At 34.8% G+C, this 16,919-nt stretch overlaps 1 protein-coding gene and 1 pseudogene across 1 annotated transcript; both read left to right on the top strand.

The window, feature by feature from the left end:
- Positions 1–1,668: 1,668 nt before the first annotated feature.
- LOC145584267 (heat shock 70 kDa protein 18-like) lies at positions 1,669–5,682 on the top strand (annotated as a pseudogene).
- Positions 5,683–13,213: 7,531 nt separating this feature from the next.
- LOC145584266 (heat shock 70 kDa protein 18-like) lies at positions 13,214–16,746 on the top strand. Its single transcript, XM_081641146.1, has 2 exons — positions 13,214–13,424; positions 15,026–16,746. The coding sequence occupies exons 1-2, from the start codon at positions 13,214–13,216 to the stop codon at positions 16,744–16,746; spliced, it is 1,932 nt and encodes a 643-aa protein (XP_081497272.1).
- The last annotated feature ends 173 nt before the right edge of the window (positions 16,747–16,919 follow it).

The raw sequence follows: 16,919 nt of genomic DNA, 5'->3' as shown, positions 1-16,919 counted from the left end.
ACTCACATACCTTTAATTTAAGAATAATATCCCCTTAAAAAAATTAATAATAATATAATCACAACAAATAAAATGTCTAAAACTTTGTGCAAATGAAGTTATACGCTTAAATCCTATATTTAAAGTGAAAGGGGATTTTGGGTAATAAATTTCACTAATTAAACCAATAAATTTCACTAATTCAAAATACCCCTCTTATTTTTTTTCTTTTTTTATTGTTAATAAAATAACTACCATCATTTTTTTTTAAAAAAAAAAAAAAACTACTACCATCTTGGTTAAAAAAAAAAAAGCCATATTTTATTTTTAATTTTTTTTAGGGAAGTCAAATTTTATTATTTAGTTTACATGACGTCATCAACATATTTTTTATTACAAAGTTTTCCATCCATTTTATAATGTTAGTCCCATTTACGTATATCGATGGAAATCTTCGATTGCAAATATCTTAATTTCACACTGGAAAAAAAATTATAAAATTAGATATTAATAAAGTACTAATCGAAACGAATAAAACTAGTTCTTATATGACTATTTTTGTTATTATATATAGAGGGAAATTTAAAAGATTCCCTCTAATTTTTAAGAGTTAAAAGATTCTAAATGGGACTAAGGGTCTGTTCACTTCAGCTTAATTTTAGTCCAGTTCAGTTCAGTTCAATTCAACTTCTAACTTTCTTCTCTCATAAAATATTCATCTCAGCTCTATTCAATTCTATTCAGTGCAGTTAAGCTCCAATCAGTTCAGTTCAGTTCAGTAAATGTGTACAAGCCCTTAGGGCCTGTTCTGATTTACTGAACTGAACTGAACTGAATATTTTATCAGAGGAAGATATTAGGAATTGAATTGAAAATAATCTAAAGAGAACAAACCCTAACATTATGAAATGGAAAGGAGTATATTTTATCAATAATTCTTAAGCCCATTGGCTAATATTTTTTTAATAGAATTAAGGAGATAATATTTTAATGGATCTTGCTAACGGACTCCCGCGGGGTGTTGGATATCCCCATTAAAATAATTCATAAAATGATATTAATTTTGGAATGCATGCCAAAATCACGCGTTGATTGGTGTAATTAATGTTTATTTCAAGTTAGTTAGTCTACTTTAAGTTAGCTTATCAAACGCATCCGGGGCGTTCGATAGTTTTTGCCTGTTTGGAAAACAAAATAATCGGACTTGATAGATTACTTTAGCTTGTAAAAATAAAAAAAATAAAAAAATAAAAAACAATCTTTAGTTTTTGTTTTTTTATATATAAATGCATTGATTTAGAGTCTGTTCTGATTGACTAAACTGAGCTGAATAGAAGTGAAAATAATCTGAAGAGAAACCCTTAAAATACTAGTATTGTTTAAGTGAAATTTATTTGGAAAATTAAAATTACATCAAAATACAATAAAGTACTTAAATAGTTAAATGTGATTTCAAAAAAAAAAAAAAAAAAAAAAAAGAGTAAAGACGGATACAGTTCACCTAGGCACCTAGCCCACTAGGGGACTTTGAAGCTCTGAACGGACTCTCGTCTCTAAAAAGACAATTTTGCAGTACATTGAAAAGTAAAGAAAAGCAAAATCATCTACATACACTATTTATCTTCTCTCTTATATACTGTACACTTTCACAAATTCAGCATAGTTTAACTTCTCCTGTGAGATAGAAAAATGGGAGAATCGGAAAAAGCCCCCGCAATCGGAATCGATCTCCGGACAACCTACTCATGCGTGGCGGTTTTGCAGCGTGGCCGAGCTGAAGTCATTCTAAACGACCAAGGTAACAGAACGACGCCGTCTTGTGTTGCCTTCACTGATACTGAACGCTTGATTGGTGATGCTGCCAAGAATCAAGCTTCTACCAACCCTTCCAATACTATTTTTGGTTTGTTTCCTCCCCTATTTTTTATACAGACTACTTTTGATTTTTATATGACCAATTTTGAACATTAATAATTATTTTTGATTTGATTGTATATAAGTGAAATTTACAACAAATCCATAAGTATTTTACAGGCCTAATTGATCAAGATTTTAACTTTTTTCTATGGTTTGAAGTGTTGGGCAATGTTTTTTTTTTTCTTTTTCTTTTTTTTTTTTAAATTTTATTTTATTGATGTACACATTCAGAAGAATCTAATAAGATATAACTATGTTTTTTTTAAAGTATAAAATCACGAAATATGATTGAATTGAAGTTGAATTTGTGAATAATTTACGTTTTGATGTGTCGAGGAAATTCTCACTTTGATTTTCTCACCCTTATTTTAAAGTATTGGAATTAATCCAAAACAGAGGGAATAACTTCACCGCCAAAATTAAAGAAAATTCCTATTAATTTTTTTTTTTTTACTCTTGAATGCTTAAGTCAAAAAATAGTTGTTTAATTTTAATTTCTTCAAAATAGAATCTGAGCTAGCTTAACAAGTGCCCATGAGCACTATCTCATGGGAAGAGTGCAAATTGCATTCCCCGATCAAGGTTAAGGTTTGATCCAGGGAGCTTTCGCTGTATGCTTGCAACAAGCTATAAAACAGAGGAAACAATTCACAATTATACTAACTCGCACCATATACACAATCAATAATGTTTCGGGTGAAAACAATGGGACCTTGTCGAAGGTCCTGGGAAGTGGTGAAGACTGGGCTCGGTCCAAATGGGCCGAGGGTTTCCTGCACAGCAAATACACGTAAAATGGCCTCGGGGGTTGTGCCGAGGAAGGCCCCTCCAATGCCAAAGTCAGTACAATATGTAGAGAGAAATAGCTATGTAAGAGAGTTAATTGCTTGAGGCTATATGTGAATTTTTGATGAATGGTGCAATTGAAGGTTTTTATACCTTAGCATAATAAGGAGAAATGAGCTTGGAGTCATATGGGCTGACCATGTTGAGTGGGCCGCTGACTTGACTTTGACTTGGCATGATTGGAGGCTTGGGCCTTGACCTTGCCTTGTAATTGAATCATTTATGGAACAGGCTTAATTGGACCCAAACAAGTAAGATATACAATTATAGGAAGGTTGCCTCATATAGGACTTGCTGTGTGTTGGGGTATCGGGAAAAGTTATGTTACTAAGGTAGGTTTTTTTTCTTTTTTCTTTTTTAATTTTTATTTTTTTTTTTATTTTTTTTTTTTAATAATTTTAAGGGAGAACTTAGAATTATATTCAGGACACAATGTAGATAAGTCCTTTTGGCTGCAATCACTAAGTTTCTTTTTTAATGAAGATCTTCTTGCTTTCTCTATGGTTGAGTAAAACCTGAGTTCAATATGCTGCAGGGTAAGAAAGTAAGTTCATCTTTTGTATTGTGGCTGATGTTTGACAATAGATAGTATTGTAGCTGATGCAGGATAATATGCAATACTCAATAAGCTTTATACAACTGAATAATGTGCCCTTCGATTGATCTAATTGTATAGATAGATGTGTTTATTATCAAGCCTTTTGATATGCTTTACACATCAAGTTTCTTAATTATTGATTACAGATGCTAAGAGGCTGATAGGCCGGAAATTCAATGCTGCTGCTTTACAGAAAGACACGAAGTTGTGGCCTTTCAAAGTTGCTGCTAGTCCTGATGATGACAAGAAGCCTATGATTGTGGTCAGGTACAAGGGTGAAGAGAAGGAGTTTGCGGCTGAAGAGATATCTGCCATGATCTTATCCAAGATGAAAGAAACTGCAGAGGCCTATCTTGGCTCAATTGTGAAGGATGCTGTTGTTACGGTTCCTGCTTATTTCAATAACTTACAGCGTCAGGCAACTAAAGATGCTGGAGTAGTTGCTGGACTGAATGTCATGCGCATTATCAATGAGCCAACGGCTGCTGCCATTGCTTATGGCCTTGATCACGACGATGCCAAGAAGAATGTGTTGGTTTTTGATCTTGGTGGGGGTACTTTTGACGTCTCTTTGGTTTCTATTGAAAAAAATGTGTTTGAAGTAAAAGGAGTAAGTGGAGATACACATCTAGGAGGAGGAGATTTTGACAACAGAACGGTTGAACACTTTGTGGCTGAGATTAAGAGGAAGCACGGGAAGGACATTAGTGGAAATGCTAGGGCCATTGGAAGGTTGAGGGTTGCTTGTGAGAGGGCAAAGAGAATCCTTTCCTCATCTTCTTTCACTGCTATTGATATTGATGGTCTTTTTGATGCTACTGATTTTTCTTCGTCCATTACTCATGCTCGTTTTGAGAAGCTGAATATGGATTCGTTTGAAGAGTGTATAAGCCTTGTTGAAAAATGCTTGAAGGATATTAAAGTGGAAGAGAGTGATGTTCATGACATAGTGCTGATCGGTGGCTCGAGCAGAATTCCCAAGGTTCAGCAGCTGCTGAAAGACTTTTTCTGTGGTTGTGGTAAGGAGCTCTGTAAAAACATTAATCCTGATGAGGCTGTTGCCTGTGGGGCTTCCATCTATGCTACAATCTTGAGTGGTCTTGATAACAAGGACTTCCGACTAGTCGATGTAACTCCATTATCTATTGGTTTTGAGACTGATATTGGTGATTTTTCTGTCATGATTCCAAAGAATTCTCCTATCCCATCAAGGAGGGATAAGATTTGTCATTCTGTTACAGACTTCCAGACTTCTATGTATTTCCTTGTCTATGAAGGAGAGAGACCTAGAGCTGTGGACAATAACTTACTGGGTAAATTTGTGCTCAACGGAATTCCCTTAGCACCCAAAGGTGTTGTTAAAGCCAAGTGCTGCTTTGAAATTGATGCCAATGGCATCTTAAAATGCTCTGCCCAAGAGTTAACCACTGGCAACAGGAATGAAATCACAATTACAGATCATAGCGGGAGGCTTCCAAAGGAAGATATCGAGAGGATTGCTGAGTGATGCTGAGAAGTACAAGGTCGCGGATGAGCAGTACAGACAAAAGGTTAAAGTTGTCAATGCTTTGGAAAACTATGCTCAAGAAATGAAAAACATGCTGAGAAGTCATGGTAATAAGATTGGACTGAAAGACAGAAGAAAAATGGGGGATGATATGCCATTGAGCAGACAATCCATTGGCTAGATTGGATTCATGTCCTCACAGATTGTTGTAGATTCGAGGATAAGATGAAAGAGCTCGAGAGCATCTGTAAGCCCTTCATCACAAAGATGCTCGAGCAGCAAGAAAAGGATGCTTCTAAGGTGCGTGTCCCCAAAATTGAGATCAGCAGTGATAGTGAGTAAGCTTGGTTCTTAGGAGTTTTCTGAAACAAGCTTCAGGTATGCTAATAGTATATGTTAGTGCAGGTTGTTTTTTAGACTAGTTTTTGTAGTTTATGTTAGTGCAGGTTGCTCTTTAGACTAGTTTTTGTGCACGACGAATATTGTGCTAGGATAAGACACTGATGCTAGGAGTCTTAATAATGTTTCTTTTGGCTTCTGTATATTTGTGACATTGTTAAGCATGAAATTAATTATATTAAGTCTCGAGAAATAGTTAGATGGGATATACTTGGTGCAGTTCTAGTGAGCCTTTACTGTTATAAACTATGATAAAATTGCAGAATTAGGCTTCACAGACAGAATTCAGTGCATCACAGACAGAATTCAGTGCATGATGTTTCAGGTAAGACAACATCAAGGCGTCACAAATGAACGAGCTATAACCAAAGTCATTGAGAATTATCCCAAGACTGTTTATCGCGAATTCGCGATCTTAGGTATTGTTAATGCTTGAAGCCTCTCTTTCCAACTCTGAAAGCAAATTATATTTCATGGATTTTGGGGAATAATACAGTTTTATTTGTTTCATTGCTGCTAGCTTTAATCCAAGTGAAATGTTATGTGCCCTTGCCTTCTAATTATAATTTATAAATGCTGCAACCCAGCAATAGACATGCAGTCTCCATTAATTTAATTTTGCTACACATTTTTTTAAATGCTATTATTTCTAAGAAAACATGTTTTTGTTCAATTTCATGTTAATTTTCATCCCAGCGAGCGCAAACAACATGGTACTCTCTGGTAGGGGTGTTCAAAAATTGGTCCAAACAAAAAAAATGGATTGGACTGGTCCGGTTCCGGGCCGAGAAATTTATTTTTTCGGTCTTTGATCCGGTCCAATCCAAATCTAGTCTTAGACTGATGAACATCCCTACTCTCTGCCTCTGTGGTGTAATATAAATTGTAACTTTTTAACATTCTTTAGGTTGTCTTTTTTTTTTTTTTTTTTTTTTTGACAAGAAGAAAAGGATTTCATTAATGAAAGATAGCCAAACGGCACTTACAAACAATTCCGAGGAAATCTAAAATTCCAACACAAATACAATTCACCTTAAAACTAGTTACATCGCAGATTCGATCAACGATCGCCTTTATAAAAATCTTCATCCAAAGCAATACAATGTGTGAGTTAGCACTAATTCGGCTTGAGATCCACGGATGAACAGTTGTTTGGGTGAAAAAACTCATATGGCCTTCTAAATACTTTTGGAGATTGTGAAACCCCAAATCTTTAATCTTTGGCAGACGAACAAACAAATAAATTAAACCTAATAGAATAAACACCACATACAAATGCGATCCTTTATTGAAAGCAATTAAAAAGTTTTTTGGAGCTTACCACCGGTAAAAACACCGATGGAAATCCCTACAAAAATTTACAATTGAGACCAGAAGAAAAAAGATGGAAGAGAAAGAGAAAGAAGGAAAAGATTGAAGGAAAATCTTCAAAAAAGTAGTAAAAATCTAGCAATGGAGGCTAGAAAAACCCTTCCAAGGGAGAAATCTTAAAGGGAACAAAAAAATCCTCCCAAGGAGAAAACCTAGAGAGAACTATTAACAAAATCATTCTTTAGGTTGTCATTTACCCCATTCCTCTTTTTAAAATGCTACATTAGGGTGGGTACAAAGTTTTGGGAGCCTTATTTATGCTACAGAGCCTTTTCGGTGCAGCAGGCCACACGGTGTGGCCTGCTACCAAGTTAGCAAAAATAATGGACCCAGACGTGCATAACGGGGTTACTATTCACGGGTATAACGGGATTACTGGTTTTGTCAGAGTTACTTGAATTTTTCAGGGTTTTTTTTTTTTTTTTTTTTTTTTTTTTTTTTTTTTTTTTTCAGGGGTTACTTATATGGATTACTTATTCGGGGTTACTTGTATTTTTATTTTTTTCAGGGTTTACTTGTATGTATGGATTACTTAATCAGGGGTTACTTGTATTTTTTTTCACTAGTTACATGTATGGATTACTTATTCAGGGGTTACTTGTATGGGTTAATTCAAGGGTTACTTGTATGAGTTACTTACTAATTCAGGGGTTACATATATGAGTTATTTCAGGGGTTATTTGTATGAGTTACTTATTCAAGGGTTACTTGTAGGCTCCATACCATACCAAACCAGTAACACCATACAAGTAACCCCTGACCAAAACCAGTAACACCCTACAAGTAACCCATAACCAAACCAGTAACACCCTACCAGCTAAGTAACCCCTTACCAAACCACTCGCACCCTACAAATATTCTACAATCTACTCATATTATTATTGTTGTTTTTGTTGCTGACTTTTTGACGAAGAATGTTCGATCTAAGATTCCACGAAGAAAACGAGCTCACATTTCTCTGGTTCTCATCAATTTCACTACTTCAAATGTTGTTGATGATCTTAAGGTTAATTAATCGCAAGTTTTCACAGCAATTTGACACCCACTTTCTACAATTTCGGGCTTTAATTGCAGCAATTTGGCAAAGAGGAGAGAGAAAATGGGTGGAGTAAAAATATGGTTGTTGGTGATGTGTGGTATGGCTTGAAGAAGAAGCTAAGAAAAGAGGAGAGAAAAAATGGGTAGAGTAGAAATATGTTGTTGGTGATGTGTGGTTTGACTTGGAGAACAAGCTAAGAAAAGAGGAGAGAGAACACTTGTAGTATTTAAAAAAAAAAAATAGAAATTGTGGCTGGCCACACGGTGTGGCCAGCCACATACAAAAATTTGTGTTTATGCTAAATTAACTATTATATTTTGAGTTTATGATAAGAAAGTGGGAAAATCTCTACCTCTAATAGTTTGAGTCTTCATTCAATAACTCTGGTAAATTGTGCTTAAATGATACTCCCTCCATGTTTATATACTTGCTCTTGCTCCAATTTTACATTTTGTACTATTTATTTGTCCTACTTTGACTAATATTTGTGATTTATATATAAGAAAAAAATATAGCATTGTGAGTACTAGTTTGAATCATCTCAATAAATAGATTATTAATTTTCATTTATTAGAATTTATGCTTATTGATAATGAAAGATATTATTGATAAAAGATTAGCTTCGATGTAAGTGCCCAGGTGAAATGGAGCAAATATTTAAAAACGGAGGTAATATTATTTAGATACCAAAATTTTTCCTTTTTTTTTTTTTTTTTTTTTTTTTGAAAAGTAAGATACATGAAGGAGATTAGGTACGTCTTCTCGCAAGACCATGACCTAATCTATCAAGGAGTAAAAAATACGAAAATTTACTATCTAGAAATGGATCTATATCTTGATGAGTTGGAGTAGAATAGCCGAGAGAGGCAACATAATCTGCTGCCCGATTTCCTTCCCGATAGATATGTCTTGCCTGAAAGCTCGAAAAAGAATCCAAAAGAGTCTTGATATCTGCCATAAGATGTAGTTTCCATGGACAGCTGAAATGACCCTGTAAAATATTAATAACTGTTAGATTATCACCTTCAATATAAATATCGGAAATATTATAATCTTTAGCAAGAAGGAGCCCATTGCGAAGGGCAATGGCTTCTGCAAGGAAAGCCGGACAAGATCCTAAATTGTAAGTGCGACTTGCCACATGATTACCCAAGTTGTCTTGAATGACCACGCCTGCAAAATTTTTCCTTATTAGTGTCAACAAATGCAATTAGATTTGTTAGTACTCATAGACTTCTTTGTTGGTATTGAGATGGTACCATCTAAGCCAATTTAATATTAATGAGTATTATTAGTCATTAAAAACTCGAGCTATTAGTGGCGGAAAAATCCTCTCGGGATTATGGTGTGATCATTTCACAAGTTCACATATATAAGGTAATTATTGTGTCATTGAAGTATAGCCTTATAGGGTTACAAATTTACAATGATGGTTATATAGGGTTATCCAAATGGATCAGGGTCACTAAAATGTAAAAATGAGGTTACTTTTCTTAAATTAAAGAAGAGGTTATTCGAATGAATAAATGAAATTTCTTTTTTTTTTAATTATTTGATATAACAATTATTTCATGTTACTAATATAATGAATTGAATTTACTTTTCTTGAGATTTTAATGTTACTTTGTAAATTGATGGGTTACTAATAATGTGATATAAGTGAGTATAATAAGGTTACTCTTATGAGTTATAAACAAATACGAGTATAATCATTTTTTTTTTTTAAAGGTAAGGAGAAAGATCATGACCGTTTCTCAACCCTCACGGTTTTTTGATTCGGTATTTGTGGGTTAGATACTTTGAGAGTGAGAGGGAAGGGTAAGGGCTCTTCATCCTCAAAGTGTCTCTAATAGGGATTGAACCCCCAACTTCAAGGTTGGAAGGTAACAATCTTACCACTAGATCAAGCTTAGCTTTACATTATGTGTTTGGCTACACAAAAGGTACGGAGTACATGACTTGTTGAAAACTTACACTCCCTATGTTTATTAACTTTTCCCATTGTAACTTGCAATTGTTATTTTATATTTGTAATTATATTTTAAATATTAAGAGGAGATAAAACTACTCCCTCCGTCCGTTATTGGGAAAATTTCACAGAAGTTAATAAGCATAAATAAGTAGTAGTAAAAGTATATTGGAAAGATAAATTTATACTGGGTTTGCAAAAAAGTAGAGAGAGAAAGTAATAAAAGTATATGGGAAAGTTAAATTTGCACAAATATTGTTGCAAATTAGAGGGAATTTTAATAAAAAAATTAATATTAATGGTTGTTGGAAAAAGCAAATAGAGTGAATATTTTGGGACTAAAATTTAGCCAAAAGGGACTATCAATAAGGGATAGAGGGAGTATAACATATTCTTGCTTTAAAAACACCAAAAGCACTTTCCTATGGGGCATAATAAAAAAAATGTCCTTTGTTTCATATAAGTATTACTCGTAACTAGTAAATTCCTGTGTAATGCACGAATTTTACTAAATTATATAGTGAAGTACAATATTAATTAATTCATGTGCAGTAGATGCACGCACTACTACAAAAAACCCTATCGAGTCGCCTCTAAACCATCTTACATATCGCTTCAAGGGCGACACTACAGGCACCGACACAATAGATACCCTCCTTACGTGTCGCCTACGACCTGATGCGTTAGAGTATTTTTGTAGTAGTGACGGTTGTTTAATATGGAGTAATTATAATACAACAAAATTATAAAACAACATAAACATTTAAGGGCTTGACACCAATTATTAGAAAGTATGAAGTATATAAATAAAAATAACCACATATAATAGTTATAATGAAAAATTTAATATTTTAGTAAGTTTAGTTTATATTTTATGTAAAACAAATCTCATTATTTAAGTACAATGATTCTTCATTATGGTAAGAATTTTTTAGTTCGCCTTTAGTAATATGTAATAAATGTTCCCATTTGAAATATTGTACTCCCTCCATCCCTTTTTACATTCCTGCTTTTCTTTTTTGGTATTTCAAAATTGCATTCCTACTTAACTACTTTCCTTTTTATTAAGTAAATTTTTACCAGGTTGAAAATTCAACATGAAAGCAGCCTCTTTCCCCCAGGTTGATGGGCATACTTGGTCTATAATTTGGGGGGCTGACACATACCCCAAGATAAGGGCTTTTCTCTGGCAAACAGCATATGACAGACTTCCTATCAAGTCAAATCTCCTACAAAGAAATCTGGCCACCTCAAATGCTTGCCCTTTCTGCCCGAATACACCTGAAACTACCCTTCACCTCTTTATCTTCTGCCCAAGAGCCTATGAGCTGTGGCAACTTCTGGATGTGCCAAGCCAATGCCTTTATATCCAATCTTCGACCTTCATAACTTGGCTAGCAAAAAACTTGACTGTAAAGACCCCTGCCCAGAATGGTGTGCCTTGGAAGATCATTTTCTGTTTTGCCATTTGGGCAATTTGGATGAGAAGAAATAAATGGATTTTCAACAACATAAACCTCCCCTCTCAAAAGTCTAAAACTCAATGCTTATGGGCTGCATCTGAATGGTTTTACTCTACAAAAAACCATCAGACCTTAAAGCCTGTTGAAAAAGCTTAGGCTCCTCCTCCTGCTTCTTTTCTCAAGCTGAATGTTGATGCTTCCTTTATTCTATCATCCAAAGAAATGGGGTGTGCTGGTGTGTGTAGAGATCAGATGGGGCAATGGAAATGAGGCTTCTTATGGAGAGGTTATGCACCCTCTTCAAAGGAAGCTGAAGTGAAAGCCATAAGTCTTGGGCTAGATTGGATCAGAGGAAAAGGATGGGCAAAAATCATAATCCAATCTGATAATAAAGAAGCAGTGGAAGACATAACTCATCTAATTACCACTAACTTAATTACTCCATCGATTTTGAATTGCAGGCAGCTGCTGTCTCAGGAACGATTGTCTATGAGGAAAGGGATAAAAAACAAGGTGGCTGATATCCTTGCAAAGCATGCCAGAGGAGATTGTAATCCGATGTACCAACTGTGTAATTTAGACAATCCCCCCCTGTTTGTATTAATGCACAAGGCAATGACTTTGCGTCTTTTGAACAGCTCAATGTAGCTCAGAATGCAACTATGCTAATGCCTACGGGCAATGAACTAGATGATGTAGACCTTATTTTGATGCCTTAATTAATCCCCTTCCTCTTTTCAAAAAAAAAGTAAATTTTTACCAAATATCCCAAATTATTCCTATTTTTCTGTTTTGTAATTAATGCTTTCCCTATTTTCTCACTCTTATTCTCTAAGTCTCACTCTTATTTTTAGAATCCATGTGCATCAATTTAGATGAATATGATTGGTCCTTTTTTTTCCACCAAAAAATGTTATTGGTCCTTTTTCTTTTCAAAGGATTGATAACATGTGCAACATTAAATATTATTCTATCTTTGTTTTACTCAAAGACATCAACTAATGTCTTGTAATTCCCATTGTACTTTGTTTTATTGATCTTTATTTAATTCCAAATTCCTTAATTCCTGTGTAATTTTACAAATAGAAATATAAAAAAGGAACAGAGGGAGTATGTAAATCAAAGAAATAGATATTCTTGAAATAATGTGCATTGGGACAATTACAATACAATGGGACAATCTATTTTATTGGAATAAAGTACATTGGTACCCTCTAGTTTGATTGAGAGTTTGAGACCATTAAATTAAAATAAGGGTTATATGAGAAAATAAAAAGGATAAGTGAGGAATTAATAAAAAAACACTCTAGGTTGGGGTACATAAATATCAACCGGAGGGATTACTATTATACAACAAAGTATCACGTAAATAAATAATGATGAATCACTCAAAAATGTTTGTTTTCAAAAAATAAAAAATAAAAAAATAATAATAATAATAATAATAATGATGATGATGATGATGATGATGATGAATCACTCAAAAATGCAACAAGAAAAGTAGAATGAGATAGAGGTACTATTATTACAAAAAAGTAAATAAATATTACAAGTGTAGGTGATGTCAATTGTCTTAGCTTTACTAGTACAAATTTTGAAATATGAAGATGAAATTATGAAAATTTTTAAAGTTTAAGACAAGTTTTAAAAAATTGTAATCCCTTTCTCCCCAAAAAAATGATTCTTATGGCTAAATTCTAGTTCCAAAATAATCATTCTATTTGCATTAAAATACTTTTCGATTGACAATAATATTTGTGCAAAAGTTAGTTTTTTCATGTAAATTTTGTTTTATATATACTTTTATTACTTTTCCTCTTACTTTTCTGAAAGCCCCATGTAAATTTTACTTTTCAATATAATTTTATTACTATCTTTTTTACTTTCTTAATACCCTCGAAATCAGTCAAAAGAGTCGTTTTTTCGAGGACGGATGGAGTAATAAAATATTAAAAGGAGCGATAATTAAAGGAGATGAGAAAGAGAAATGAGCTAGTCCAGTACTTGAGTAGCTCCATTTTTTCAAACATCAGAGCCTTCCATTCTGTTGGCGCGGCGCTCGATAAAGCACTCAACAATTACTCTTTGCCAGTCGCTTTAATCTGCTTATTTCTAAAGTCGGAAAATGGAAGAGAGTAATACGCCGGCGATCGGAATCGATCTCGGCACGACGCATTCGTGTGTGGCAGTTTGGCAGCACGGCCGTGTTGAGGTTATCCCCAATGATCATGGTAATCGCACGACGCCGTCTTGTGTTTCTTTCACCCAAACTGACCGTTTTACTGGTGATGCTGCTTTTAACCAACTCATCACTAACCCTTGTAACACCATTTTTGGTATGTTCCTCTCTTTTTTTTCTTTCTAAGTTTAGTAAGTTTTGTTATCATATTTGCTTATTTTTCTTCCATTTTTGGGATGATTAATGGTTAATTATGCCTATTATAAACTCGAATTTGGTTTATGATAGCTTGAATAGCTTCTATTTATGATATGTTAGTTTACTTTTGGAGTAATATGATATAAATTTGGTGAATTTCCAATGTGAGTTTGTGATCCTTGGAAGGGGTTTAAACCCGGGACTTGTTACACGGGGCGTGGTCGGTCTTTGCCACTAGGCCAAGGCCTTATTGGTAATGTATCATGTATGAACTTGGTTATCTTGTCTCAAATTTACAATTCTAGAAAATTATCCGCTTAACTCTAATAATTCATTCTCTAAATGATGATATAGAATTGGATAGCAGGTTGTGAAGATTGGTTCTTTTTGGGCAGTATTTGGGTGAAAATCGATTGGATCTTCCTTTGTTAGTTAGCTTAGCTTTTGATGGTTAATTTAATCCAAATTAGTTAATAGCTTATCATGATGCATTAATCAATGTTAGTAACATTAAGTTTTAGGCCAAATTCGGTTGATCAATTGAGAGTGAGGAATGACTCAAGTGGTTAGAACTTCCCTCCTGGTTCGAGGAGATCCTGGGATCGATTCTCATCCCCGCCCTTGTGGCTCACTAAACACCAAAAAAAAAAAAAAAAAAAAAAAAAAGATTCGGTTGATCAACTTTGATGTGTCAAAAATGAGGGAATGGAACATACAACAGAGATTGAATATTTTTCTTGTTTCAATACTCATTCCAAATCTTTCAACGAGTGTATAGATTAAAATCATACAGAGTTTGTTGATAAACTTAGTTCTATTATTTGATGGTTCAAAGAGCTAGTCTGTTTGCACAAGAATGATAATACATAGGAGTAAGATTTGAGAAGAATAAAGGGGGATTAGCCGAGGAGGATTGCAGAATTGTATTATTTAAATTGATCCACTAATATAGGCTAGAAAAAAACATTTTAGGGATTAGCTAGGGTTATCAAAGCTGAGATTATCAATTGAGCTAATGGTATTCTTCCAAAAAGGTTATCTGTAAAAGATAATGTTTAATTTGAGAGTCTTTAGTTTATGATGGTTGTTTTCTCTCGCACTAGGTATTTCCTTTTAGGTCAGGTGTTGGCTTTCTTATGCTATCTCTATGGAGTTCTTGTATTGAATCTGTTTATGAATCATGGGATATGATTGGCAGGAATCCTTCTATACTACTTCGTGTTATACATTCTCTTAATTTTATGAAAAGCTTGGGTATAGAAAGTGAACAAATTTAGGGACTATAGGATTTCAGACCCAAAACTTTGATGTTGATGTGAAGCAGCAAGTTACAACTCTTATGGTATGGGACTACTATGGGTAACTACTCTTCAACTGGCAATTTTCCGTATGTGATTATTTTATTAACCTTTTGTTGTGTGAATGTGTGATTCTTTCCTTATGTATATCTCCTCCGTGGAATTTTTGAATGAGCCTGGCTTAACTATCTGCTCTTCAACCACTCTTTGTAATATGTTAACCCCTTTGATCTTTATATCTTTGTAAACTAATTGATGACAGATGCAAAGAGGCTAATTGGGCGGGAGTTTGATGATGAATTAGTGCAAAAGGACATGATACTTTGGCCTTTTCAGGTTGATGCTAGCCCTTGTCATGGAACTGGCAAGAAGCCTGTGGTTGCAGTTACCTACAAGGGAGAACAGAGAAAGTTTGCAGCAAAAGAAATTTCTGCTATGGTCCTGATGAAAATGAAAGAAGTTGTAGAGGCATATGTTGGCTCAGCTGTGAAGAATGCTGTTGTTACTGTTCCAGCTTATTTTAATAATCTGCAGCGCCAGGCAACTAAGGATGCTGCAACCATTGCTGGGTTTAGTGGTGTACGAATTATTAATGAGCCAACAGCATCTGCCTTTTCATATGGCCTTGCCCAGAAGCCTAATGGCAGCAGTGTGGTGAGAAGAAATGTTTTGGTAATTGATCTTGGTGGGGGAACTTTTGATGTAGCCTTGGTTACTTTTAAAAAGGATGTAATTCGAGTAAAATCAGTTAGCGGAGACACCCATTTAGGAGGAGGAGATTTTGACATCAGAATGGTTAGACACTTTGCAGCTGAGTTTGAAGAGAAGCATCATAAGGACATCAGTCGAAATCCTAGGGCCATGGCAAGGCTGAGAGCTGCCTGTGAAAGGGCAAAAAGGAACCTTTCTTCAACATCTATAGCTACAGTTGAGATTGATTGTCTTCTAGAAGGCACGGATTTTTCCTCAACTATTACTCGTGCCCAATTTGAGAACTTAAATTTTGACTTGTTTGAAGAGTGTATAAAACATGTAAAGAAATGCTTGAAGGATGCTAAAATGGTTAAAGGTGATGTTGATGATGTTGTCCTAGTTGGTGGATCAAGTAGAATCCCTAAAGTTCAACAACTGTTGCAAGACTTCTTTTGTGGTAAGGAGCTCTACAAAAGCATTAACCCAGATGAGGCCGTTGCTTGTGGGGCTGCCATTTATGCTGCAAGTTTGAGCTGTTTTGATGATAACAATCTGAGGCTTGTTGATGTAACTCCATTGTCTATTGGGGTTAAGGTTCATTTGGGAAGAATGGCTGTTGTCATTCCAAGGAACAGCCCTATTCCAACGAGAATGGAGAAGATCTTTACAACTTCAAGGGACTACAAGACTCGAGTATATATTCCTGTGCACCAAGGTGAGACACTTGAAGCATCGGACACTAACTTTTTATGTGAATTGAAGGTCTCAGGAATCCCTCAAGCACAGAAACACATTCCTAGAATTAAAGTCTTCTTTAAAATTGATGCTGATGGTATCCTACATTGCTCTTCCCAGGATCTGATGACAGGCAACAAAATCAGAACTATACCACACTATCATAGTGGGAGATTGTCAAGAAAAGAGGTTTGGAGGATGGTGAAAGATGCTGAAAAGTTTAAGGTTGCGGATAAGCAGTATCAAGAGAAAGTAAAAGCTATGAATTCCTTAGAAACATATACTCAAAACATGGCAACCATGCTGGAATGTCATGGTGCAAAAGTTGGGCTCAGAGAGAGGCGGAAGATGGGGGTTGCTATTAATCAGACAATCCAATGGCTAGACCAGAATTGGGTTCTTGCAGAAGGTTGCAAGTTTGAGGACAAAATGATAGAACTTGAGGGCGTTTGTGGACCAATTATCACAAAGATGCTTGAGACGCAGAATTCATCTTGTAATGGCGCAAGTAGCAGCAGAGCAAAAATTGAGATCATCGAACTTGACTTGGATTAATCTGTTGTTGCCGCGTATTTTAATTTGCAGACAGATTGGTATGGTAAGAGTTCATTGTATTGTAATTCTTTTGCAGGATAGAACACTAAAGCTCAATATAAGTGGTTCATTATGATTAATGTTTTAAATAGTAACTTCACTTGTATGCAGTTGTATCAATGATTTGCATGACA

Source organism: Chenopodium album, chromosome 16 (genome assembly GCF_948465745.1).
Source record: "Chenopodium album chromosome 16, dcCheAlbu1.1, whole genome shotgun sequence".
Lineage (NCBI taxonomy): Eukaryota > Viridiplantae > Streptophyta > Magnoliopsida > Caryophyllales > Amaranthaceae > Chenopodium > Chenopodium album.
Note: the sequence above shows the minus strand (reverse complement) of the source record. Positions and strands in the feature narration are given on the sequence as shown.

Excerpts from the sequence above, each read along its gene's own strand:
- LOC145584266 (XM_081641146.1), top strand. The coding sequence starts at position 13,214 with ATGGAAGAGAGTAATACGCCGGCGATCGGAATCGATCTCGGCACGACG. Across the intron at positions 13,425-15,025 it reads CCCTTGTAACACCATTTTTG|ATGCAAAGAGGCTAATTGGG; the intron begins GTATGTTCCTCT and ends AATTGATGACAG.